At 44.5% G+C, this 27,377-nt stretch overlaps 2 protein-coding genes across 2 annotated transcripts in view; both read right to left on the reverse strand.

The window, feature by feature from the left end:
• The window catches only part of DNAJC18 (DnaJ heat shock protein family (Hsp40) member C18), a 46,440-nt gene that overhangs the window by 3,418 nt on the left and 15,645 nt on the right, over window positions 1-27,377 (reverse strand). Inside the window, exons 5-7 of the mRNA XM_073356025.2 lie at window positions 20,505-20,617; window positions 16,380-16,489; window positions 12,227-12,399 (exon numbers count right to left, since the gene is read on the reverse strand). Of these exons, the coding sequence (XP_073212126.1) occupies window positions 12,227-12,399; window positions 16,380-16,489; window positions 20,505-20,617 (396 nt within the window). The remainder of the gene's footprint in view (window positions 1-12,226; window positions 12,400-16,379; window positions 16,490-20,504; window positions 20,618-27,377) is intronic.
• On the reverse strand, window positions 1,747-4,273 carry LOC140915763 (uncharacterized). The gene is made up of 2 exons (XM_073356024.2): window positions 3,399-4,273; window positions 1,747-2,810 (listed from the first exon to the last, which is right to left on the reverse strand). Exons 1-2 carry the CDS (start codon window positions 3,985-3,987, stop codon window positions 2,272-2,274), a joined length of 1,128 nt encoding a protein of 375 aa, XP_073212125.1. The 5' UTR covers window positions 3,988-4,273; the 3' UTR covers window positions 1,747-2,271.

Below are 27,377 nucleotides of genomic sequence, written 5' to 3' on the forward strand. Positions count from 1 at the left end.
TGCAGTCCTTCTGCACCGTCTGCTGCCAGCCAAAGATGTAAAAGATAGATGGAGTGGGTCAAAACAAGAAATAGACCAGATTTGTTTTGTACTCATTTGCCTCCTCCCCTGTCTAGGGGACTCATTCCTCTAGGTCACACTGCAGTCACTCACAGAGAAGGTGCAGCGAGGTAAATCTAGCCATGTATCAATCAGAGGCCAGGCTAACCTCCTTGTTCCAATAAGAACGATAACTTAGGTGCACCATTTCTTATTGGAGCCCTCCGTGAAGTCCTGCCTGAAATACTCCTTGATGTACAGGCACCCCCTTTGTTGATTTTAGCTCCCTGAAGCCAACCCTGTAAGCCGTGTCGTCAGTCGCCCCTCCCTCCGTCAGAGCAACAGCAGACAATCGTTCCGCGCCTTTTTTCTGTGCGGACGCCATACCAAGGCAAGCATGGAGGCTGCTCAGGTAACCGTCACCCTATGTCTCCTGGGTGCTGGCAGACGCGGTACGGCATTGCTACACAGTAGCAGCAACCCAAACTGTGAAGCAATCGGGCATCTGAGAGTGCTGTCCAGAGCAGTCACAATGGAGCACTCTGATGGGGCTAAAACATTGTCGCGGGTGGTTCTGGGTACATATCGTCAGGCCCCCGTTCCCTCCCTCCCTCCGTGAAAGCAAGGGAAGACAATCGTTTCGCGTCTTTTTTCTGTGCGGACGCCATACCAAGGCAAGCATGGAGGCCGCTCAGCTCACTTTGGCAATTAGGAGCACATTAAACACCACACGCATTATCCAGCAGTATATGCAGCACCAGAACCTGGCAAAGCGATACCGGGCGAGGAGGCGACGTCAGCGCGGTCACGTGAGTGATCAGGACATGGACACAGATTTCTCTCAAAGCATGGGTCCTGCCAATGCATGCATCATGGTGCTAATGGGGCAGGTTTGTGCTGTGGAACGCCGATTCTGGGCTCGGGAAACAAGCACAGACTGGTGGGACCGCATAGTGTTGCAGGTCTGGGACGATTCCCAGTGGCTGCAAAACTTTCGCATGCATAAGGGCACTTTCATGGAACTTTGTGACTTGCTTTCCCCTGCCCTGAGGCGCATGAATACCAAGATGAGAGCAGCCCTCACAGTTGAGAAGCGAGTGGCGATAGCCCTGTGGAAGCTTGCAACGCCAGACAGCTACCGGTCAGTTGGGAATCAATTTGGAGTGGGCAAATCTACTGTGGGGGCTGCTGTGATGCAAGTAGCCCACGCAATCAAAGATCTGCTGATATCAAGGGTAGTGACCCTGGGAAATGTGCAGGTCATAGTGGATGGCTTTGCTGCAATGGGATTCCGTAACTGTGGTGGGGCTATAGACGGAACCCATATCCCTATCTTGGCACCGGAGCACCAAGCCGCCGAGTACATAAACCGCAAGGGGTACTTTTTGATAGTGCTGCAAGCTCTGGTGGATCACAAGGGACGTTTCACCAACATCAACGTGGGATGGCCGGGAAAGGTGCATGATGCTCGCATCTTCAGGAACTCTGGTCTGTTTCAAAAGCTGCAGGAAGGGACTTTATTCCCAGACCAGAAAATAACTGTTGGGGATGTTGAAATGCCTATATGTATCCTTGGGGACCCAGCCTACCCCTTAATGCCATGGCTCATGAAGCCGTACACAGGCAGCCTGGACAGTAGTCAGGAGCTGTTCAACTACAGGCTGAGCAAGTGCAGAATGGTGGTAGAATGTGCATTTGGACGTTTAAAGGTGCGCTGGCGCAGTTTACTGACTCGCTTAGACCTCAGCGAAACCAATATTCCCACTGTTATTACTGCTTGCTGTGTGCTCCACAATATCTGATAGAGTAAGGGGGAGACGTTTATGGCGGGGTGGGAGGTTGAGGCAAATCGCCTGGCTGCTGGTTACGCGCAGCCAGACACCAGGGCGGTTAGAAGAGCACAGGAGGGCGCGGTACGCATCAGAGAAGCTTTGAAAACCAGTTTCATGACTGGCCAGGCTACGGTGTGAAAGTTCTGTTTGTTTCTCCTTGATGATACCCCCCGCCCTTTGGTTCACTCTACTTCCCTGTAAGCTAACCACCCGCCCCTCCTCCCTTCAATCACCGCTTGCAGAGGCAATAAAGTCATTGTTGCTTCACATTCATGCATTCTTTATTCATTCATCACACAAATAGGGGGATGACTACCAAGGTAACCCAGGAGGGGTGGTGGAGGAGGGAAGGAAAATGCCACACAGCACTTTAAGCACAGCATTTTAAAAGTTTACAACTTTAAAATTTATTGAATGACAGCCTTTTTTTGGGGTAATCCTCTGTGGTGGAGTGGCTGGTTGGCCGGAGGCCCCCCCACCGCGTTCTTGGGCGTCTGGGTGTGGAGGCTATGGAACTTGGGGAGGAGGGCGGTTGGTTACAGAGGGGCTGCAGTGGCAGTCTGTGCTCCAGCTGCCTTTGCTGCAGGTCAACCATACACTGGAGCATACTGGTTTGGTCCTGCAGCAGCCTCAGCATTGAAGCCTGCCTCCTCTCATCACGCTGCCGCCACATTTGAGCTTCAGCCCTGTCTTCAGCCCGCCACTTACTCTCTTCAGCCCGCCACTTACTCTCTTCAGCCCGCCACCTCTCCTCCCGGTCATTTTGTGCTTTCCTGCACTCTGACATTATTTGCCTCCACGCATTTGTCTGTGCTCTGTCAGTGTGGGAGGACAGCATGAGCTCGGAGAACATTTCATCGCAAGTGCGTTTTTTTTTCTTTCTAAGCTTCACTAGCCTCTGGGAAGGAGAAGATCCTGTGATCATTGAAACACATGCAGCTGGTGGAGAAAAAAAAAGGGACAGCGGTATTTAAAAAGACACATTTTATAAAACAGTGGCTACACTCTTTCAGGGTAAACCTTGCTGTTAACATTACATACATAGCACATGTGCTTTCGTTACAAGGTCGCATTTTGCCTCCTCCCACCGCGTGACTACCTCCTCAACCTTCCCCCCTCCCTGTGGCTAACAGCGGGGAACATTTCTGTTTAGTCACAGGCAAACAGCCCAGCAGGAATGGGCTCCTCTGAGTGTCCCCTGAAGAAAAGCACTCTATTTCAACCAGGTGACCATGAATTATATCTCACTCTCCTGAGGATAACACAGAGAGATAAAGAACGGATGTTGTTTGAATGCCAGCAAACATACACTGCAATGCTTCGTTCTACAATGATTCCCGAGTACGTGTTACTGGCCTGGAGTGGTAAAGTGTCCTACCATGAAGGACGCAATAAGGCTGCCCTCCCCAGAAACCTTTTGCAAAGGCTTTAGGACTACATCTAGGAGAACCGCAAATGCCAGGGCAAAGTAATCCTTTCACATGCTTGCTTTTAAACCATGTATAGTATTTTAAAAGGTACACTCACCAGAGGTCCCTTCTCCGCCTGCTGGGTCCAGGAGGCAGCCTTGGGTGGGTTCGGGGGGTACTGGCTCCAGGTCTAGGGTGAGAAACAGTTCCTGGCTGTCGGGAAAACCGGTTTCTCCGCTTGCTTGCTGTGAGCTATCTACAACCTCCTCCTCCTCCTCCTCCTCATCTTCTTCGTCCCCAAAACCTGCTTCTGTATTGCCTCCATCTCCATTGAAGGAGTCAAACAACACGGCTGGGGTAGTGGTGGCTGAACCCCCTAAAATGGCATGCAGCTCATCATAGAAGCGGCATGTTTGGGGCTCTGACTCAGAGCGGCTGTTCGCCTCTCTGGTTTTCTGGTAGGCTTGCCTCAGCTCCTTCAGTTTCACGCGGCACTGCTTCGGGTCCCTGTTATGGCCTCTGTCCTTCATGCCCTGGGAGATTTTGACAAAGGTTTTGGCATTTCGAAAACTGGAACGGAGTTCTGATAGCACGGATTCCTCTCCCCAAACAGCGATCAGATCCCGTACCTCCCGTTCGGTCCATGCTGGAGCTCTTTTGCGATTCTGGGACTCCATCATGGTCACCTGTGCTGATGAGCTCTGCATGGTCACCTGCAGCTTGCCACGCTGGCCAAACAGGAAATGAGATTCAAAAGTTCGCGGTTCTTTTCCTGTCTACCTGGCCAGTGCATCTGAGTTGAGAGTGCTGTCCAGAGCGGTCATAATGGAGCACTCTGGGATAGCTCCCAGAGGCCAATACCATCGAATTGTGTCCACAGTACCCCAAATTCGAGCCGGCAACGTCGATTTAAGCGCTAATCCACTTGTCAGGGGTGGAGTAAGGAAATCGATTTTAAGAGCCCTTTAAGTCGAAATAAAGGGCTTCATTGTGTGGACGGGTGCAGGTTTACATCGATTTAACGCTGCTAAATTCGACCTAAAGTCCTAGTGTAGACCAGGGCTTACAATCAATGGCTCTTCAATCTAGCAGGCAAAGGTACAACAAGATCCAACGGCTGGGACTTGAAGAGGGGCACATTCAGACTAGAAATAAGGCACACATTTTTGACAGTGAGAATACTTAACCACTGGAACAACTTAACAAGGGTTGTGGTGGATTCTCCATCACTGGCAATGTTAAAATCAAGGTGAGAGGTTTTTTGTAAAAGATAGCTGTAGTTGAACTAGAGCATATTGGACTTGAAGCAGGAATTAATTCAGGGAAGTCCTATGGCCCTCATCATGCAGGAGGTTGGACTAGATGATTACATTGGTCCCCTCTGGCCTTACAATCTATTAACCTTAAATATGGAGCAACCATTGCCATCTCATAATACATACAGCCCTACTAGAGTCTGAAGCCTTGTTTACACTAGCACATTCCATGTCAGCAACAGGCATATTCCTTCTCCCCATGATTGTGCAGTGTACTATCCACTGGCTGGCTTCCCCTCCCCACCTCACCTTAAGATGTGCTTTGGGCTGAAAGCTAATGTACAAATGTAAAATGAGTGGAAGATTATTTGCATTTATGAACTTGGATCTTCTCCTCCCTCTAACTCTCAGACCCTTTTAGACTTGCAAACTCTGGGGCATGTAATTTTAGAAATGTAGGGTTAAAAGGGACTGCAAAAGGTCATTGAGTCCACCCCCTCAGCAGGACAAAGTATACCTAAACCATCCTTGACAAGTGTTTGTCCAATCTGTTCTTAAAAACCTCCCAATGATGGGGATTCCACAATTTCCTTGGAAGCCTATTCCAGAGCTTTACCATCCTTACAATAAAAGTTTTTCCTAATATCTAACCTATATCTGCCTTGTTGCCGATTAAGTCCACTACTTCTTGTCCTATCTTCAGTGGACACGCAGAACAACAGATCACCGTCCTCTTTTTAAACAGCGCTTAACATATTTGAAGACTTATCAGGTGCTTCCCTCCCAGCCCCCCAGTCTTCTTTTCTCAAGACTAAACATACCAAGTGGTTTTAACCTTTCCTCATGGGTGAGGTTTTCTAAACCTTTTATCACCTTTGTGGCTCTCCTCTGGACTCCCTCCAATTTATCCACATTTTTCCTAAAGTCCAAAATTGGACACAGTACTCCAGCTGAAGCCTCACCAGTGCTGTGCAGAGTGGGATAATTATCTCCCATGTCTTACATATGACACTTGTGTTAATAAATCCTAGAATACTAGCCTTTTTTGCAACTGCATCCCTTTGTTGATTCATATTCAATTCACTATAACCTCCAAATCCTTCTAATCCATACTGCCACCAGCTAGTTATTCACCATTTTGTAGCTATGCCTTTGATTTTTCCTTCATAAGCTTAGTACTTTGCATTTGTCTTTATTAAATTTCATCTTGTTGATTTCAAACCACTTCTCTAATTTGTGATGGTCATTTTGAATTCTACTCCTGGCCTCCAAAGTGATTGCAACCATTTCCAGCTTTGCATTCCTTGGCTCTGGAGACCTTTGTAGAACTACATGAAGGAGATCAGCTATGTGCTTAATGTAAGTATCCTGAAGCCAACTGAAGTATTTGACAGCACAAATTCTATAAAACAATTATTCGCTGAAGAAGAATGTTCACGTAAGGAAGATACTGTTCTTCTTCGTTTAAAAACTTGAAGGTCTCAGGGTGCTGGTTAAACAAGAAATTGCATGGTGCAATGGCTCTAAATCTTAAGAGTATGAGAAATGATAATCCCAGGATCATCAGCACAAGCTAAGCAGACTAAACTAGACATTTCTTCCACCCTATGCTGTGAAACCAAAAGTACCATTTCCTGTCCAGAGACAGACAGACAGACAGGATTGGACACAGCTAGGGACTCAATATAGATTCAACTGAGACAAAGGACTGAAAGGTGCATGCAGACTGACGTGTTCCCCTACCCCGAAGCACAAGACTGGAGCAGACTGTGGAAGCTTGCACTGCCACAACCTCTGGTGTAGCCCATTCTGTGCACAGGGCTTTCGGTCTTCAGCACAGGGCTCTTCATCTGGCACATTTCACCAGCACCAAGTCATTTTATCAAATCTTTTTATGTAAAAGGAAAAGACCCAAACCTGTATTCAAGTATACAACTGAAATAATTTGCAATGCCTTATCAAATGCCATAGATGCCTAAAGTCAATAGTGGACCAGGAAATGGTAGGCCACCATCAAATAAGCCAACAGCCAATAGCAACCTAGAGAGACATGTGATTGCCCTTCCAAAAGTAACTCTGGAAAGGTGGAAGACTCACAAGGGGCCAAGGACATTCACTAGGAGAAAGAACTCAAAATGTAAACCTGCATCCATGTTTGTTGCGCTTACTCGTTGCAATTTCTGTACCAGAACAGCACATGGCTTGCATGGACAGGAGAGTGGGACGGGAACTGCACACACCTTTCCCTCTAGAACCCAATCACAGTGCAGGTGATTCAACAAGGCAATAGTGACTCTGCAATCTCTTAATCCAAGACCTGTAGTGAGGGGGCATGGCAACAGGGACAGGCAGAGGATGCTGTTGGAAGTCCTTAGTCACAATCCTGCACACAGGTTGAATGGGAATGATGGCCATTAGTCATAGCTGGATGCCACGTTTGTATCCTTCTCAAGTGTCAGAGCAGCCCTATCTAGGAACAGTGCTGCTCGTTTCAAAGGGGGAGTGGGATGGAGAAAGGACCCTAAAAAATGCTTGCTCCACCCAAACCTGTTAGTGTCCCACATGACTGGTCACCCAGCTTTTCTGCAGTCAAAATATAAGGAAGACAAACAACGTTTGCAACTTGGAATATTCACATGCTCCTCAACAGAGGTGATGGACCTGAGCATAGGACCACTGTATTTGGCAAAGTATTGGTGCAGTACAATACAGATGTTGCTGGGCTCAATGAGACAAGACTTACTTCTTCTAGCTGCAACTCACCAGCGAGCGCTAGTTACACTTTTTACTGGATTGGCAAATCTGAGGATGAATGCCGATGCACTGGGTGGGATTTGCCATCCAGACTTTGATTGCCTGCAGATTTGAGTCACTGCTGGAGGGTGTTAATGACACATTTATGCTCCTTTGCACTGGCTTGCTAACAGTCATGCTACTGTCATCAGTGTATAGGCACCAAACAATGATCTACCCAGATGAGGATACGGAGGACTTCTATCAAACCCTTGATAACGTTGTCAGTTTGGTCCCACAGAATAATAAACTGATGGTTCCAATCATGCCTGTCATTAAAATGGCCCAAAACTATGAATCATGGGGAATGTAGAGAGTTCGCATTGCCAACTCCATGACGACCTAATGGTTTGCTACTACTTTCCAAATGCACTGAATACAACCTAATCATCACCAACAACGTTTCAACAGGCCCACAAGTATATGACCTGAATGCATCCTTGTTCAAAACACTGGCACATGATTATGTTACTATATGGTGAAGAAATCTCTGCCATGTCAGGCTCACTTGCATCATGAGAGGCGCCGACTTCTAGTCAGCCCATAGACTCATGAGAAGTCAAATGTTCCTCTGTAGTGTTCTCAGCAACACTGATAGCAACTCAAGCCAGCGAAGAATATCAGTATTTCAAGCCTGGAAAACCGTGACAAACAGTCTGAATTCCAACAGAAACTCATGGGAGCATTTCCCTCAGTTACAGAAGCCTCAGTGGACATTGAGGCAGTCTGGAAACATTCTGGGGACACAATATATAACATGGCTGCTAAAGTTCTCTGCTTCATTAAAAGGAAATATCAGGACTGATTTGTTGAGAAGGACCCCAAAGTATGTCAGCTCTTGAACTCACTGCATGCTACCCATCAAGCCTACATAGAGGACAAGGATTCAGCAGCTAGAAAAGCTGCATACCACCAAACAAAAACAATGGTTCAGACCAGAATTCGGCAAATAACAAAAACAGTGATGAGAAAATAAAACTGCAGAGTTACAACTGGTAGCAGACTGCAAAGACACCAAAAGCTTTTTTTGCTGGTGTTCACGTTATATATGGCACCATGTGCAACAAGATAAGCCCTGTATGCAAACTGCACTGCAATTCACCCTTAGTCGGAAAAAAAAAAAAATTCTTGAGTGATGGACAGAATATTTCAGTTTGCTTCTTAATCACCCTTCCCAACATTTCTTAGGAAGTAATTAATGCTCTTACACAATGCTTCTTAAAAGAAAAAACTAGCAATAACCCCCACTTTACATGAGACCACCACAGCCACAGGAGATGTCACAAGGGAAAGCACCTGGACCAGATGACATTCCAACAGGGTGGCTATCACTATGCAAAGCACCTCAAATGGCTCTTCCATATTATCTGGGAGCAAGAGTTGGTGCCACAGACTCTCAAGGCTGCCAACCTCATCTACCTACCTCTATAAACATAAAAATGATAGGGCAAATTGTGATGATGACTGTGGCATTTCCCTACTCTGTTGCTGGGAAAATTCTTGAACAGGTCATATTGAAAATATGATATCGGACCCCTTTCTGCTCACCAATGCCACCAAAGAAGGTTGCATGCTGGTGCCCATATTCTTTTCCATTCTTTTTTGGCTATGCTTATGGATGCATTTCATGACATTGACAGGAGTATTTATCCAGTTCCATGCAGATGGGAAGTTGTTCAACCTGCAATGCTTCTGTGCTCACACAAAAGTGGCAGATTTACTTTTTAAAGACCTTTTAATTGCTGATGCTCCCTCGGTTGACAACATTCAACTTATATCTGATCACTTTGCTCATGCAATCATTTTGATTTCACCATCAGCCTAAAGAAAACTGACATACCATACCAATTTGTTCTGGGACATGTGGAGGTCTACCCAATTGTTAGGATCAACAATGCTCCTCTCAAGTCCATGGAGAAGTTTTGCTACCTTAGGTGTATGATTTCACAGAATGCCACATTTGATAATGAAATTACCCACTGTATAACCAAGGCCAGCACTGCATTTGGAATGCTGTCACACCACCTATAGAACAATAGGAATGTCAAAATAAACACAAAGCTAAAAGTCTATCAAGCAGTCATGCTTACAATGCTTCTATATGATTGAGGGACATGACAATATAGTGCTGCCACATTAGGTCACTTGTTCAGTTCCATACATGCTGTCTTTGGTCTATTCGCAGGATCAAGTGGTTGGACAGGATTCCCAATATTGAAATCTTTAATTGTTGTTGGATGTCTGGCATTCAAAGCACGCTCATAAAAACTCAGCTGCCTTAATCTGGGCATCTCATTCGTATGTCCAACTTGAGAATACCCAAGGCCATATTTTAGGGCAGGGGTAATCAAACTTTTTTTTTCGCAGACCACTTGAAAATTGCTGAGGGTCTCGGCGGACCACTTAATGATCTTTTCAAATGTTGTTTGTACCAATTTGTTCTACAAATTAAAGCACACAACTCATATGTTAATATCAGTAGTCTTACCTTTCTAATGCAATAGATGTGCCCTCTCTCCCCCACTGCAGCAGCCCCCGAGCTGGGGCTGGGAAGGAGAGGGGGTCTCTCCCCAGCAGCCGCAGCCCTGGAGCTGGGGAAAATTGCCTCTTTCTCTGGCCGACGCAGCCCTGCATGTCCCAAATTCCCCACACCTCTTCTTCTCACCCCTCAACTTCTTTCTCACCACTGCCCCTTACCCCTATTTCCCTCAAGGCCACCACCTCACCTTACATGTGCATCTTCTCAGGGTCCAGGCACCTAATTAGTGGAGCCACGCCTGCGCAGCTCCACTAATTAGGTGGGTGGGCCTTCATTTTCTCATGCGCGACTGCCCAGGCGCGCACCTTAGAGGGAACTATCTGAGGACCACCTGAATGGAGCTTGTGGACCACTGGTGGTCCGCAGACCACAGTTTGAGAACCTCTGTTTTAGGGTCAGATAAAGCAAGACATCTGTTCTCCTGGTGGTCAGTATAAATTATATAAAGACACACTGAAGTCAAAGCTGAAAGCATATCAGGTTGACCTGAGCAACTGGGAAGGAAGAGCCCACAACAGAGCAAGGTGGCAGCAGATTTGTCATGTCGCTGTTATATGCTTTGAAGCAAGGCCCATTAACACCTTATGTGAAAAACAAGAATAGCACTAAGCAAGGAATAAAAGCAATGGTATTGGATAATCCTGTGTGTCTCATATGTAACCATGTTTGTGGTTCCTGTATTGGTCTGCCTCACATATACGTGTTCACCTACAGTGTTTGCTGAATCCTTGTACGTAGACATTGACATGAGACTCCATTATCATTGTATTCAAGTTCATAGACAGCCATGTTGTATCTACAGGCTGGTATTGTGTCCACAAGTACCCAAAAATCATGAGTTGGGCCTCTCAAAATCATGAGTAGCAGCTTAAAAATCATGATATTTGAGAAACAAAAACAAAAAACAAACTTACATGCCTCTTGGGTTCTTTTAACTTGATTTCTGGTTTTTGGGCCTTCAAGATTTTCTCTGCAGTCAAAATGGCTAGGTTTTTGTTTGTTTTTTAAGGAAAGCTGAGAGTCTCACATAAATCACCTGAATCCAGGAGCTGGGGCTTTTTAAAACACCAAATATTATGAAACTTGTGAGAAGATTACCAGAGTTGGCAACATTATTGTTGCCTCTTTGTTGATACAGCAAATATTGTTTGGACAAGGCATGTGCTCTACAATGTTTGTGCCATATTGACCTGATTGCTGGACATAATAGGAGATCAATCAAAAGCAAAAAGTTTGTTAAAACATATTCAGGTTGACATTTATAGGGATACTATTAACTTAAAAAGAAAAACTTCTATGTGAAAGTGGTTTAACTTACTATTACTAAAACACTTATGATGATAAATGTTTCTCTCTTTTTTTCAGTATACTATGCACTTTGTCTAGTTATTTCAATTATGGAAATTCAAACTTGTGATTCCACATATAACTTGGTCCCCTTGTGTGTGTATATTTTGTTAAAATGTAAGAAAGGGACAAGGACTGCATCTTTGTTCTATGCACATCAATTCAGATATCAGTACTATATGGTGTTAAAGTTTATGCCTTAATATATATGTGCCATGTAACCAAGTTAAGGTTGATGTGAGAATAATAATTTTGAATTTCCTAACTTTTTTGTGCATTTTAAAGTCTCAACATTTTATTGGATTGTCACTTTTTGCATTGCATTTTCTTAAAGTAAAATAAATGCTTGACTATGGTAAAAAACATGACCTCAGACTCAAATAGAGGTGGCACATTCAAATAAGCACATGCTTTCTGCCTCTCTCTTTTTAAAATGTGATACAAAGTAACATGGTATGTGAATGCCATTTTCAAAAATTTTCTGAATCTGTCAAAGATTGGATGAATAAATGTGGTGGATTTCATGTTTAAAACATTGCTATCCTGAGTTATTCAAGTGTAAAAGAAAGCACCTGAAAAAAAAAAAAAGTCCACTGGTGAAAAACACTTCAGACTCATCTCTTAAAATCAGCCAAAGAGAACTGTGTCAAGCTTTCAACAACAAATTCACCAGGTGACAAAAGAGAGCAGGTGTGACAAAAAACAGTGCAAGGGTAATTTAGGCTGAGAACCACTGTTCTAAACATTTACCACCGTGGGTAGCATATGCAGCTCTCTACGTGTTATGTGGGCCGCATCCACACCATATATATACTACCTGTATGGCCCTGAGGATGTCACATGGGCCACAGCTCTGTTCTGATTGGGCCGCAAGTTGAGAACCAATGGTTTAGGAAGTTATATATTTCCATAAGCTAGGGCTTATAATAGAAATACCTGCTCAAGCAAAGCCACGCTCTGGCTTTTATGTGATGTGTACCTATACACTTATAAACACCAAAGATTACTTACTTTGTTGTTTCTCCTTCCAGCAGCTGGTCTGGATATAGTCTATATAATCCTTTTCAACGGTTTTCTCTAGCTCTTGAAGTTCTGCTCCTTTATAACTATTTTCGAAGTTTTTATCAACATAATAAGGCACCTGCAGGTTTTGTGTTTCTCTAGGAATGGTATGGCCTATGGACCTGTGAAAAAAGCATAGAGACAAATGTGTTCAGAAATATCAAGGAATGTTAAAAAAAGGCAAGGAGAGAGAAGTGCTCGTTCATTCCAATATTCCCAGCAGGAAATCCTTGTAACTTCTTCACAGCAGCTATTGCAGAACTACAGCGCCCTCAATCATTCACTAAAGAAATTACACTTCTCCCTGCTCCATAATCAACCTTACACCTTCCTAATATAGCTGATGAAACGTGACTGGCTAGAAAAACACAATGAAGACACACTATCTAAAGAGATTTAACATGAAAAATGGAATCTAAAAGGAGCAACCTCAGAACTGACACTGCCCAAACTCAAGTACAGTATGCATTAATGAGACTGCATTTTTCTGGGGAGTTCTTGGTAACTTGGTCAAGTCACTTCCAAGACAAAAAGGCCCAAACACAACTTTGTTTGTTTGCCTGCACTTTCCAGCAGCCTCCTGTCAACATCAGTGGGAAATGACTGGACAAACTTGAAAGGACAGCAGTCTTCAGGGTGCATTTAGGGCACAGGGCCAAATATCTTAGGGTGCAATATGACTGTAGTCATATAGCCCATTCCACGTAGATTTCCACTGCCTCACATTTTAGGTACCCCAGGGCAAATTATAGAATGTGGAATTCTGAATAAGGGGTGATCCTGGTTCCACTTTCTTCAAATGTTTTGAAACTGCCCTGCAGTCAGGAGAGCTGTGTGGAGCTAGCCTCTCTGTCTCCTCCGCTGGTTTAAACCATATTCTTCTTTCTAATCTCCTTGGCTCCTCTCTTTGCATCTTTAGAATTGTTGCCCTGGATGAGGAGAAAGCAGCCAAGAAGGGAGGGTCACACTCCATCTGACATGCCTCTCCCTCCTTCCACAGTTCAGTTTGTCCCTTCCTTCTTGGTTTATTAAAAACCCTCTTTCCTTCCTCTCTTAAGGTCTGGGGTTTTTATTCTCTGCATTAAGAACAATGAAGTTTGTAGAGTTTAATTCCTAAAGATAAGGTTTAGAGGCAGAGCATATGTGCAGGACTGAAGTGTGACTCTCTTGGATCAAAGGGCACGGAGGCAACAGGAAGGACTGCCTATTCTGGGAGCAGCCAGGGGGGTTTCACTTGGGATTGACACAACTCAAAAGACTCAGTGGGGGAGTCTCTTGCTGTCTGCCAGACATGCAGGCTGACATCTTGTAGTAACAGTGATAAGAATTTTGGGGCAGCTTGAAAAACAAATGCCCCATGGAAAAGGACAGAATGCGAGTCCAACCTCAGCGAGTTCCAATTACTCTACCCCCAATAGGGGTGCCATTTAGGAGGGGCAATTTCCTCCTTCCCCCATGAAGCGCCTCAGCCCCAGCTGAAGATAAAGGAAGCATGTAGCTGAGGGCAGGCAGAGGCAGAAAGCAAAGCTCTCCCACAGCAGCTCCTCCTTGGCATCATTGTCCTTCTGCATTGCACTGGGGAGAGACTAAGGACTAAAGCTCATCCGCCTGGGCTCCCAACCATCGGGCTTGCCAGTATCTTGGAGCAAGAGCCATCTGCTGCTGGCAAAGCCTGTGGGGTGGGTACCTTCCTGCATGCTGAACAGCCTGTCTGCCAGGCATCTGTCCCGTTGAAGGGGTACAAGGGAGCAAGTGCTGGGAAAGGCAGGCAGCAAAACCCCCAGAAGTTCACTGAAAAGTCTGGAAACTCCACCCCACAGGCAGCAGGATAGGTAGCAAGCCGCCCACAACAGGAGGGGTGGTGAAACCTTATCCTGCCTGTTCCTGCTGAGCTGACGGGGAAAGCTGTCTCTGCTAAGGAGGTGGGAGCAGATACAACCCACAAGAAGCCTGACAGTCGCCTTGTGGCACAGGATTCACGTATTCATGTGATGTTCTTGTGATCTCTCTCTGAAGGAGTCCCTCAATCTCACCACTGCCTCTGTTCCAGCAGTGCAGTGACTGGATTCGTACTCCTACCTCACTAGCCCCTAAAACGTGCTTTAATCAATATGTGTTCCCTTTTGTGACGAACGCCAGACTGCTGGCCCCTCACTTGGAGCTTGCCAAGAAATGGATGGCAATGCAAATGCACAGCCTCACGTTTTTTTCTTTCCTCCACCCCCAGTTATTTTATCATTAGATCTTCACTTTTGTTATCTTGTCAAACAGCAACTGAAGTTCAAGTTTTTCTGTCACATTTTTCAAATGAAAGCACAATATGTTTTATGTCAAGGGCTTAAGACGTTTGTTTTTTGTTGTCGTTGTTGTTGTTGGAGCCTTGCACTAAGCCAGGAAGGTATTGGGATGAAAAGAAGGTTTTAAAAAGTATGGTGTGAGCACTAAATTTCATGCTTTTATGTTTTAAAAACTGAAGATGGGTGATCCTGCATAGTCATTGCAGAGATATCTGGCAAGCAGCTGTAGGAGTAGACTGCTGTGTGACTGCACTGCTATCTGGAATCAATAATATTTTACTGTATTTGTAGCCTGTATGGTCTGAACTTTGCTGCTTTATAAGCTTGAAAGTTAGGTTTTATTTGGCAGTGGGTCCTAGGTGCAGATTGCTTAGCTTTAAAAGTTTCCTGTTTGTCCTGTGTTGATAATTTTGTTGTAGAAAGCCTATATAAATTATTATTAACAATATAGGAAATAACCACAACAAATGAAACAGACTGATTTTTACCTTTTATCCTTCAAAACATCCAACAGCTGCCAGGGGCCAAAGCAGCCCCTAGACTCCTGCAAGAAGTTGCCCCCCCGAAATCTGAAATGACCCCCGTTCTTTAAAGGGAGCAAACCCAGACCTTTCAAACACTGGATTTCATCCGAAGTGAATGCTTTGTGACTATGCCCCTCCTCTCACACATGCTCCAGTTTGTCACCTAACCAACAACTCTCAGCATTGGGAAGGCCCCAGTGAAGGAGGAGACGTGTGACAATGCCCCAAAAGGAGGGGGGAATTTTGTTGCAAAACAGCTATTTGCTTTTTAAATGACAAAACTGCAAGGAGGCAAATGCCTAAACCCTCAAACTCAATTTATTCCTGATTAACAAAGCAGAGCCCCCGTGGGCTAAGCGTTCAGTACTGCTGGTTTCTTTCCCACCTACTTGTTCCAATTCCCCTTAAATATTCCTCCACAGTCATGATAAGCCTTTTGAGCCAGCAAGGATTGAACACCAAGCTAATACTATTCCAGTACTGGCATGAGAGAACTGCTTTGGATTGAAAGGAGGGTCTGCAATGTTTCCCTGACACCTATTCATCCAACTGAAAAACACCTGCAGTCCACAAACCCAAGCCCATGGATATCAAATTTACACTGGTGTATAAATCAACCATGCACATCCTACCATTCAAATCAACAATACCTTCGCAACTCCAGAACTTTTGCAGGTTCCTTTGCTGCTGCCATCCTGAGGACACAGGTCTCATGCCTTACAGCTCCACCTAGCTACGGCTCCTTTCCCCAAAAAAAACAACTAGCGGTACTTGGGTGGCTCTACTCTCCCACAAGGGAAAATCCCCCACCAGCTCTCCATCCCGAATTGGCCTGCTCTCTTGGACAGCATTTCTGCTTGCGCTGGATGAACAGGCAAGTGGGTTTTCCCCAAGCCCTGATTAGAACAATGCTAGGCATTCCCCACTCCTTCCAGGGCTAACCAGGTTGCTCTGTAATGCTCCAGCTCCTGTTGGCTTAGAAGGTGCTAATGCTACTAGCCCACTCTATGAAAGTGTTTTAAACCAGATGGTGAGCTCTCTGGGGCATAGCCTGTCACAATGGGGCCCTGCTCCTTGATGGTTTTGTATTATGGTAGTGCCTAGGAAAACCAACCAATAAAAATTGAAATAGCCCTAGTCCCTTAATTCCAAAATGATAATGCTTTCTGCAGAGAGCGGATAGGAAAAGTTGGTGAATTCTTTATTAAGTCCAACATCCCTCTACCTCCCCACCCCAAATAACCTAGATCAGATAAACAGTTTTTTAAAAATTGGACTTACGATTTGTAGAACAGGCTGTACGGTGGATTAGTGGCCATCAGCTGAGTTATAACTGACACAACTATGATCACCAAAACCGGCAGCAACTGAATAAATGCAGAGTACGTATTCTGAAATGGACAACCATAGTGAGTGGATGATAAAAGTTAGAGATGGGAATAAGACCTACTAGCTCATAAAAGGCAGGATGCAATGCTGTCTCTAGATAGAGAACGTATCAGATGTTAAACAGACAACAAGAACAGAGACTACACTTGAGTTTACAGAAGAAGTGTGACATTTACATTTCAAACTAGTTAAATTTCAGAATTACCTTTATTAGAAAAACACTTTAATAACTTAAATTTCAAATAAATAAGTTTTCTCCAAATCAAATTTTTGCAAAGTTTCTTTAATGCACAATTCCATTTATAAGTCAAATATCTTTTCCCTCATAAAGTATGTGCACACTGTGCTGCCAGGCGGCAATGCAGTTCCAGGAACACCCTGCTTGGATACAGTTTACATCTACAGGTTCCCTGTAGTTTCTAAAATTTACAATTTTTTTTCTCAAATCCCATAAAATACTTAAGATTTATTTTCTACCCAATGACTGAAACTTTTAAGAATAAGCAGGTATAAATACACCACATATAGAAGATGGGAGTTGCCTTGCCGGGGGGGGGGGGGGGGGGAGGGGAGGGGGGGGGTCAGTGCTAACGAGCCAATTCAATTAAGGTGGAAGTGGCCTATTCTCAACAGTTGGCAAGAAGGGGTGAATACCTAGGGAGGGAAAATCACTTTTGTAGTGCTAATGAGGCCAATGCAATCAAGGTGGCCCATTTCAAACAGGTGACAAGAAGGTGCGAGTATCAGCAGAGGGAAATTAGTTTTTGTAGTGACCTATCCACTCCCAGTCCCAGCAACTACATACCACAAAACAAAAACACTAACCCAGGAACCAATCCCTGCAACAAACCCCATTGCCAACTCTGTCCGCATATCTATTCAAGGGAAACCATCATAGGACCTAACCACATCAGCCACACCATCAGGGGCTCGTTCACCTGCACATGTACCAATGTGATATATGCCATTATGTGCCAGCAATGCCCCTCTGCCATGTACATTGGCCAAATCATGGAGCAGGTCCTCAAAGAATCAATCCTGAAGCACTTGCATGAGAGGAAGGTGATCAGGAACAGCCAGCATGGATTCACCAAGGGAAGGTCATGCCTGACTAATCTAATCGCCTTTTATGATGAGATTACTGGTTCTGTGGATGAAGGGAAAGCAGTGGATGTATTGTTTCTTGACTTTAGCAAAGCTTTTGACACGGTCTCTCACAGTATTCTTGTCAGCAAGTTAAGGAAGTATGGGCTGGATGAATGCACTATAAGGTGGGTAGAAAGCTGGCTAGATTGTCGGGCTCAACGGGTAGTGATCAATGGCTCCATGTCTAGTTGGCAGCCGGTATCAAGTGGAGTGCCCCAAGGGTCGGTCCTGGGGCCGGTTTTGTTCAATATCTTCATAAATGATCTGGAGGATGGTGTGGATTGCACTCTCAGCAAATTTGCAGATGATACTAAACTGGGAGGAGTGGTAGATACGCTGGAGGGGAGGGATAGGATACAGAAGGACCTAGACAAATTGGAGGATTGGGCCAAAAGAAATCTGATGAGGTTCAATAAGGATAAGTGCAGGGTCCTGCACTTAGGATGGAAGAATGGCTAGGCAGCAGTTCTGCAGAAAAGGGGACCTAGGGGTTACAGTGGACGAGAAGCTGGATATGAGTCAGCAGCGTGCCCTTGTTGCCAAGAAGGCCAATGGCATTTTGGGATGTATAAGTAGGGGCATAGCGAGCAGATCGAGGGACGTGATCGTTCCCCTCTATTCGACATTGGTGAGGCCTCATCTGGAGTACTGTGTCCAGTTTTGGGCACCGCACTTCAAGAAGGATGTGGATAAATTGGAGAGAGTCCAGCGAAGGGCAACAAAAATGATTAGGGGACTGGAACACATGAGTTATGAGGAGAGGCTGAGGGAGCTGGGATTGTTTAGTCTGCAGAAGAGAAGAATGAGGGGGGATTTGATAGCTGCTTTCAACTACCTGAAAGGGGGTTCCAAAGAGGATGGCTCTAGACTGTTCTCAATGGTAGCAGATGACAGAACGAGGAGTAATGGTCTCAAGTTGCAGTGGGGGAGGTTTAGATTGGATATTAGGAAAAACTTTTTCACTAAGAGGGTGGTGAAACACTGGAATGCGTTACCTAGGGAGGTGGTAGAATCTCCTTCCTTAGAGGTTTTTAAGGTCAGGCTTGACAAAGCCCTGGCTGGGATGATTTAACTGGGAATTGGTCCTGCTTTGAGCAGGGGGTTGGACTAGATGACCTTCAGGGGTCCCTTCCAACCCTGATATTCTATGATTCTATGAACCAGAGAATGTCTCTACGCAAAAGAATAAATCGACACAAATCAGACATCAAGAATTGTAACATTCAAATATCAGTAGGAGAACACTTGAGTCTCCCCGGACACTCAATAACAGACTTAAAAGTGGCAATTCTTCAACAAAAAAAATTCAAAAACAGACTCCAACGAGAAACTGCAGAACTAGAATTAATTTGCAAACTGGACACCATCAAATTAGGCCTGAATAAAGGCTGGGAGTGGATGGGTCACTACAAAAACTAATTTCCCCCTTCTGATACTCACACCTTCTTGTCAACTGTTTGAAATGGACCACCTTGATTACACTGGCCTCATTAGCACTACAAAAAGTGATTTTCCCCCCCTCCCTTGGTATTCACCCTTCAACAGTTGAGAATAGCCCACTTCCACCTTAACTGAATTGGCTCATTAGCACTGACTCCCCACTGGGTAAGGCAACTCCCATCATTTCATGTGCTGTGTATTTATACCAGTCTACTGTATTTTCCACTCCATGCATCTGATGAAGTGGGTTTTAGCCCACGAAAGCTTATGCCCAAATAAGTTTGTTAGTCTCTAAGGTGCCACAAGAACTTCTGGTTGTTTTTCCTGATACAGACTAACACAGCTACCACTCTGAAACTCTTAAGAATGTTACAGGTTAATAAACAATACATAGTGTAGTTTGGAATTATATACGTGTATTTTCTTTTATTTGTTTGAATAGGTTTTTCAAAGTAAGTGAATTTAGTGCAAGTGAAACAGTGTTGGCTCTAGGGACAAAAGTCTTCTGTTACTCCATAAAACAAACCGCCCGGACAGTAACAGCATAAGTTTCTTTTTACATTGTCTTGCCCACCTGCCTCAACTTTAGCCCTTATGGGGAAGAGCAGAAAGCAGTCTGTAGCTATTCAGTCCTTGGTGTCTGTATCAAGATTACCAACAAGAATGCTCACTGCAACTGCATGTGATATGAACACTTGTCTGTCCACACCACAAATGTATTTTCCATTAGGCTACACAACTGACATTGGATGGTAATGATTTTCAGCCACTACTGATCCATTTCAACTGATGAAAGACTGTAGCTCTTTTCTGAGCCCTCCCGCAATAAGATACATGTTGGAAGTAGCAAATAAAGAGACAAGTACAGTGGTCCCACATAAAAAGTCCTTTCCGATTGTAAAAATATTACTGGTTCTAGAGACATTCCCCATTTTAAGAACTGTAGAACCTCAGAGTTACGAACACCTCCAGAATGGGTTGTTTGTAACTCTGAAATGTTCATAACTCTGAACAAAACATTACGGCTGTTCTTTCAAAAGTTTATAACTGAACATTGACTTAATACAGCTTTGAAACTTCACTATGCAGAAGAAATATGCTGCTTTTAACCATCTTAATTTAAATGAAACAAGTACAGACACAGTTTGCTCACATTGTCAAATCTTTTTTTTTTAAACTTTCCCTTTATTTTTTTGGGTAGTTTACATTTAACACAGTAGCGTACTGTATTTGTTTTGTTTCTGCTGCTGCCTGATTACATATTTCTGGTTCCAAAAGAGGTGTGTGGTTGACAGGTCAGTTCATAAGTCTGGTGTTTGTAACTCTGAGGTTCTACTGTATAGGGAACATTGCTGAAACCAATATGATCTTGAAGTGCACCCACTGTAGCCATGATCAATATTTAACGCTAACAGCTTCCTCCCACGGTACCTGAGGCCTGTTCTCGTCCTCCTCTTTGTCCTGCATCCAGGCTCTCTCATTTCGGTGTCGTCGCTGATAATAGTGGGTGTCTGGTGTCACATTTGAAAACATATGAATATTTCCTGTTTTAAAAAAACCCAAAGAGGTGAACTAGCCATTTTCATTCAATTGCAGGTATCTAATATTCCTCAGAAATTCTAGCTGGCTATACCATCTTACAATAAATGGCCTGAGTTACCAGGCATAGTCATGAAAGGCCAGACTGTAAACTTCAAATAATACAACTCAGAACTGAAATTCCAAAACAGCACATGGGAGCTAGCCAGTATGCAGCATGTTGGTGTATTGGTGTGCCAAGAGAAAATGAATGTTTAAAAAAACAAAACAAAACAAAAGGAAAAACACCACCACAAAAGGCAAAGCAAAACATGGTGCAAAACCATCTCAGTTAATTTTCTAAAAAAAACCAACAACCAGAGACTCATTGGGGTTTTTATACTGCAACTCTTGCTTTCACATGAGTTTTAACATGTCCCATTGAGAGACTATTTTGCGTGGGAACCTGAGGCTCCAAATATAAGAAATAGGCTTTATCATTCAGTCCATAAATTAGGCTGCTCTTAATTACTAAATTTGCCCTTCTGTAATCATTTCTGTTCTCTTTCTTTGAGCTCTTTATTGCCTCATTAAGGATTTTGTAATGAGAGAAGAGATTAAGGAGAAGTACTACTTGATAAAGAATACAATTCAGGATTTCCTTTTCTTGTAGGCTAAAGAGAGACACAGTATATAGCTGATTTATTTTAGAACTTCTAAGATGGGGGAAGAAAGAAGCACAAGCTATTTTGATCCGAATGATGCTGTTAAAAAGCTCTACCAATTTTTAAAGCTATGAATTTTACATCACATGAACACCGGAACAGCTATGCTCTTTCCTTTTTAATTCAGAACTCTTTTGTAGTAGAGGCTCCAAATTCAAAATGTTTGTCCTAATCAGAATCATAGAAATATGACTCCATCTTTAAGCCCGCATGAAATTAATATAACTTTACATTTCTATAACATCCTTCATTCAAGACTCTCAAAGCACTTTACAAACATGGACAAGAAAACATTGTTCCAAGACACTGAACTTTAATAAATAAAAGTCAAGAATTTATTTTAAGTCTAAATAACAAAATGCCCATACACAAAGCTTGAGGCACCCTGCCAATTATTTACAACAGCATAATGACCATCCAGCAGTATTAAAAAAATCCCATTGATACCATAAACTCAGCCTACTTGCAGCATTCAAACAAACAGTAACAAATTAATTCAGGGCAGATCTACACTCTGGGCGTTACAGTGGCACAGTTACGTAGACGCTTCCTATATCGGCAGAAGGGGTCTTTCTGTCAATGCTGGTAATCTGCCTCCCTGAGCGGCAGCAGCTAGGTTGATAGAAGAATTCTTCCGTCAACCTCGCCGCATCACAATGGAAGTATGGTCAACTTAACTATGGCATTCAGCGGTTGATCTAAAAGTGTAGACCAATAGGGCTCAGTTGGCCAGCAAATGGAAAGGAACAGAAATGTTCCTTTCCATCCCCTAATGCCTCTGGGTCCATATCTTCAAAACCCGAATGGCTTTTGTGGCATGCACAGAAGGACATCAAGTTCAGAATATTTCAGACAAAGTGGAGGGAGCAAGTTCCAAGATCCCAGGACCCTCACGCAGAATGCCCTACCAGCATAAGAAAAAGTTAGGTGTGGAACTTTAGTTTTGCTCATCTCCAAAGGTTTTCAACTCCGATACCCAAAAAGACTATGCTGCAGCTTACAACCGTTTTGGTGCATATGGGGTTTGTGCATGGGCACCAAAATAGCTGGATGGATTTTCCTCAATTAAAGAGAAAAATAACCTTTGAGCTAGGAAAAGGTACAGAAAGTTAATCTCAAAAGTGAGGTGGAAGTTACGATTTGGTTTTAATTTAATTTAATTTGGTTGGAGGAAGTTACGATTTGGTTTGAATATCAAAACAATTTTAAACTTCAAGCTTGAAGTAGGCAAAGCATACACAATTTCTGCTTTGCAAAAGAATTGCAAGGAAGATGTTTAGTTGTATAGCAAACGGGAAGAAAAAAATGTTCTAAAATCATAGCTATTTAGTTTTAATAGGGAGTTGTAATGAAAATCCCTGTGCTCCCTTATTTTTCTTTGCCACAAAATCTGTAACACCCTCATTTAGGCCTTGTCTACACTAGAGTTTTTTTGATGCAAGTTACACCAATGATCAAAAAATGGTATAATTACATTGCTTTTGGATGTTCACACAAGGTTCCTTTTGTTGGTGGGGCACATCCACAGCTTTAGCATCCACAGTGAGAGGAGTGCTCTGTGGGTAACTATCCTACTTGCCACCTTCTGCAGCTAGGAACTGTGGAATGGTGGAGTGGATCGCAGTGCATCATGGGTGCGGGCTTTATGTCCCATGACTCATTTTTCCCTGTCCCATCATTCCATGAGGTTCATAGAATCACAGAATAGCAAGGTTGGAAGGGATCTCAGGAGGTCATCTAGCCCAAACCCCTGCTCAAAGCAGGACCAATCCCCAATTTTTGCCCCAGATCCCTAAATGGCCCCCTCAAGGATTGAACTCACAACCCTGGGCTTAGCAGGCCAATGCTCAAACCATACAGCTATCCCCTCCCAGGTTCTGACTGTTTTTCGTGGCATTTTTCAATGACCCCTGCTTACTGTGTGCCCAGAGCCTGCACTGCTCTCTACTGTTGTGGTCACTGTTATGACCACATCACCGCTGGTCATGCGGCATATCATAAGCACCCAATCTGAACAGGAACCAGAGGTGCCTGACCTGCTGTGCGCCATGGAAAGAAACACCACCAGATTACTTTTGGCATTAATGGAGCAGCTGCACACAGTGGACTGTTGCTTCTGGGTTCAGGAAACAAGCACTGACTGGTGGGATCGCATCATTACGCAGGTCTGGAATAACGAGCAGGGGCTGCAGAACTTTCAGATCATAGAATATCAGGGTTGGAAGGGACCTCAGGAGGTCATCTAGTCCAATCCCCTGCTCAAAGCAGGACCAATCCCCAACTAAATCATCCCAGCCAGGGCTTTGTCAAGCCTGACCTTAAAAACCAAAAAAGAAGGAGATTCCACCACCTCCCTAGGTAACCCATTCCAGTACTTCACCACCCTCCTAGTGAAAAAGTTTTTCCTAATATCCAACCTAAACCTCCCCCACTGCAACTTGAGACCATTGCTCCTTGTTCTGTCATCTGCTACCACTGAGAACAGTCTAGATCCATCCTCTTTGGATCCACCTTTCAGGTAGCTGAAAGCAGCTATTAAATACCCCCTCATTCTTCTCTTCTGCAGACTAAACAATCCCAGTTCCCTCAGCCTCTCCTCGTAAGTCATGTGTTCCAGTCCCCTAATCATTTTTGTTGCCCTCCGCTGGACGTTTTCTGATTTTTCCACATCGTTCTTGTAGTGTGGGGCCCAAAACTGGACACAGTACTCCAGATGAGGCCTCACCAATGTCTAATAGAGGGGAATGATCACCTCCCTCGATCTGCTGGCAACGCCCCTACTTATACATCCCAAAATGCCATTGGCCTTCTTGGCAACAAGGGCACACTGCTGACTCATATCCAGCTTCTCATCCACTGTAACCCCTAGGTCCCCTTTTCTGCAGAACTGCTGCCTAGCCATTCGGTCCCTAGTCTGTAGCGGTGCATGGGATTCTTCCGTCCTAAGTGCAGGACTCTGCACTTGTCCTTGTTGAACCTCATCAGATTTCTTTGTCTAGGGCCCTCTGTATCCTATCCCTACCCTCAAGCGTATCTACCTCTCCTCCCAGTTTAGTGTCATCTGCAAACCTGCTGAGGGTGCAATCCACACCATCCTCCAGATCATTTATGAAGTTATTGAAAAAACCGGCCCGAGGACCAACCCTTGGGGCACTCCACTTGATACTGGCTGCCAACTAGACATGGAGCCATTGATCACTACCTGTTGAGCCCGACAAATTAGCCAACTTTCTATCCACCTTATAGTCCATTCATCCAGCCCATACTACTTTAACTTGCTGGCAAGAATACTGTGGGAGACCGTGTCAAAAGCTTTGCTAAAGTCAAGGAACAACACGTCCACTGCTTTCCCCTCATCCACAGGCCAGTTATCTCGTCATAGAAGGCAATTAGATTAGTCAGGCATGACTTGCCCTTGGTGAATCCATGCTGACTGTTCCTGATCACTTTCCTCTCCTCTAAGTGCTTCAGAATTGATTCCTTGAGGACCTGCTCCATGATTTTTCCAGGGACTGAGGCGAGGCTGACTGGCCTGTAGTTCCCAGGATCCTCCTCCTTCCCTTTTTTAAAGATGGGCACTACATTAGCCATTTTCCATTTGTCTGGGACTTCCCATGATCGCCATGAGTTTTCAAAGACAATGGCCAATGGCTCTGCAATCACATCCGCCAACTCCTTTAGCACTCTCGGATGCAGCGCATCCGGCCCCATGGACGAGAAGCTGGATATGAGTCAGCAGTGTGCCCTTGTTGCCAAGAAGGCCAATGGCATTTTGGGATGTATAAGTAGGGGCGTTGCCAGCAGATCGAGGGAGGTGATCATTCCCCTCTATTCGACATTGGTGAGGCCTCATCTGGAGTACTGTGTCCAGTTTTGGGCCCCACACTACAAGAACAATGTGGAAAAATCGGAAAACGTCCAGCGGAGGGCAACAAAAATGATTAGGGGACTGGAACACATGACTTACGAGGAGAGGCTGAGGGAGCTGGGATTGTTTAGCCTGCAGAAGAGAAGAATGAGGGGGGATTTGATAGCTGCTTTCAACTACCTGAAAGGGGGTTCCAAAGAGGATGGCTCTAGACTGTTCTCAATGGTAGCAGATGACAGAACGAGGAGTAATGGTCTCAAGTTGCAGTGGGGGAGGTTTAGATTGGATATTAGGAAAAACTTTTTCACTAAGAGGGTGGTGAAACACTGGAATGCGTTACCTAGGGAGGTGGTAGAATCTCCTTCCTTAGAGGTTTTTAAGGTCAGGCTTGACAAAGCCCTGGCTGGGATGATTTAACTGGGAATTGGTCCTGCTTCGAGCAGGGGGTTGGACTAGATGACCTTCTGGGGTCCCTTCCAACCTTGATATTCTATGATTCTATGACTTGTGCTCATCCAGCTTTTCTAAATAGTCCCGAACCACTTCTTTCTCCACAAAGGGTTGATCGCCTCCTTCCCATGTTGTGCAGCCCAGTGCAGTAGTCTGGGAGCTGACCTTGTTCGTGAAGACAGAGGCAAAAAAAGCATTGAGTACATTAGCTTTTACCACATCCTCTGTCACTAGGTTGCCTCCCTCATTCAGTAAGGGGCCCACACTTTCCTTGACTTTCTTCAGATGCGGAAAGCCACCCTCCTGGAACTGTGTGCAGAGCTTACCCCAGCCCTGCGTCGCATGGACACCAAAATGAGAGCTGTCCTCTTGGTGGAGAAGCGTGTGTGGATTGCTGTGTGGCATCTGGTGACTGGGAAGTCCATCGTTGGGGCTGCATTAATTCAAGTGTGCAGGGTCCTTAATCACATCCTGCTACAAAGGACTGACACTCTTGGCAATGTGCGTGAAATACTGGATGGCTTTGCAGCAATGGGATTTCCTAACTTCAGTGGGGCGACAGATGGCACACATATTCTAATTTTGGTCCCGGAACATCTTGCGATGGAATCATGGTGGACATTTCACGGATGTCAATGTGGGGTGGTCCAGGAAGATGCATGCTGCACACATCTTCAGGAACACTTGTCTTTACAGAAAGCTCCAACCTTTCTTTCAAGACCAGAATATTCCAGTGGGGGATGTTTAAATGCCCATAGTGATCCTGGGAGACCCAGTGTACCCCTTACTCCGATGGCTCATGAAGTCATACACGGGAAACCTGGACAGCAGTAAGGAGTGCTTCAACAATAGGCTGAGCAGCTGCAGAATGACTGCTTAATGTGCCTTTGGCAGACTAAAAGCACACTAGCACTGTCTTTATGAGTGGTTAGATTTAAATGAGGAAAATATTCCCATGGTCATAGCAGCCTGCTGTGCGCTCCATAATATTTGTGAGACTAAGGGTGAAAAATTTCCCCTGGAGTGGAGCGTGAAGGTGGATCACCTGATTTTGAGCAGCCAGATACCAGGGCAATTAGAGGGGCATAATGAGAGGCTATTCAAGACACCATTTTGATAATAAGCACCAGTAATGTGTTTTTCTATACACAGCACTCTGCCATGCTTTATTTATTTGCCACTTTGCATGAAAATGTTGATGATTCCTGACCAGGATTTGTACTCAGCAAACGATCAAACTGCACTGTGTATTAATTCCAGCTGCAACAACCGCATATAGGAGACAAAGACTGGTTATCTTTCAGAGAGTATGTTTTTATTAAATACCAATTAAGTAGATAACAGCGAAGGGCAGTATAGGTGTGTAAGTCCAGCTATAATTTTGGAAGCTGTCCGAAGGGATGAAGTAAACAGGGTATTGAACACAGGCCAGGAAGTTGCAAGGAACTTGTGGAAGGCATTTGGGAGAACATGGAACACAGTTCTGTATCAGCTGCAGGGAGGGCGAACACGCATGTATTCTGCCTGCAGCGTGATTATGGACTTCAGCATCTCTGTTTGCTCCTCCATCAGTTTTATCATCTGCTCATGGCCCATTAAAATTTGCTCCTGTCTGTCTATTTTAAAATTTTCCTTTAAAGACTCGCTCCATACCCTGCGTTCTTGTTTTTCAGTCTCCGAGTATTGGAACACCTCTTGAAATATGTCCTCCTTGCTCCTCCTTGGTTGTGTCCTTATCTGGCG

Source organism: Lepidochelys kempii, chromosome 8, assembly GCF_965140285.1.
Source record: "Lepidochelys kempii isolate rLepKem1 chromosome 8, rLepKem1.hap1, whole genome shotgun sequence".
Taxonomy (NCBI): Eukaryota; Metazoa; Chordata; order Testudines; family Cheloniidae; genus Lepidochelys; species Lepidochelys kempii.

Coding starts and splice junctions, on each gene's coding strand:
- LOC140915763 (XM_073356024.2), bottom strand. CDS start 3,987: ATGCAGAGCTCATCAGCACAGGTGACCATGATGGAGTCCCAGAATCGC. Junction 2,811..3,398: donor AGGCGGAGAAGGGACCTCTG/GTGAGTGTACCT, acceptor TTTCTCCACCAG/CTGCATGTGTTTCAATGATC.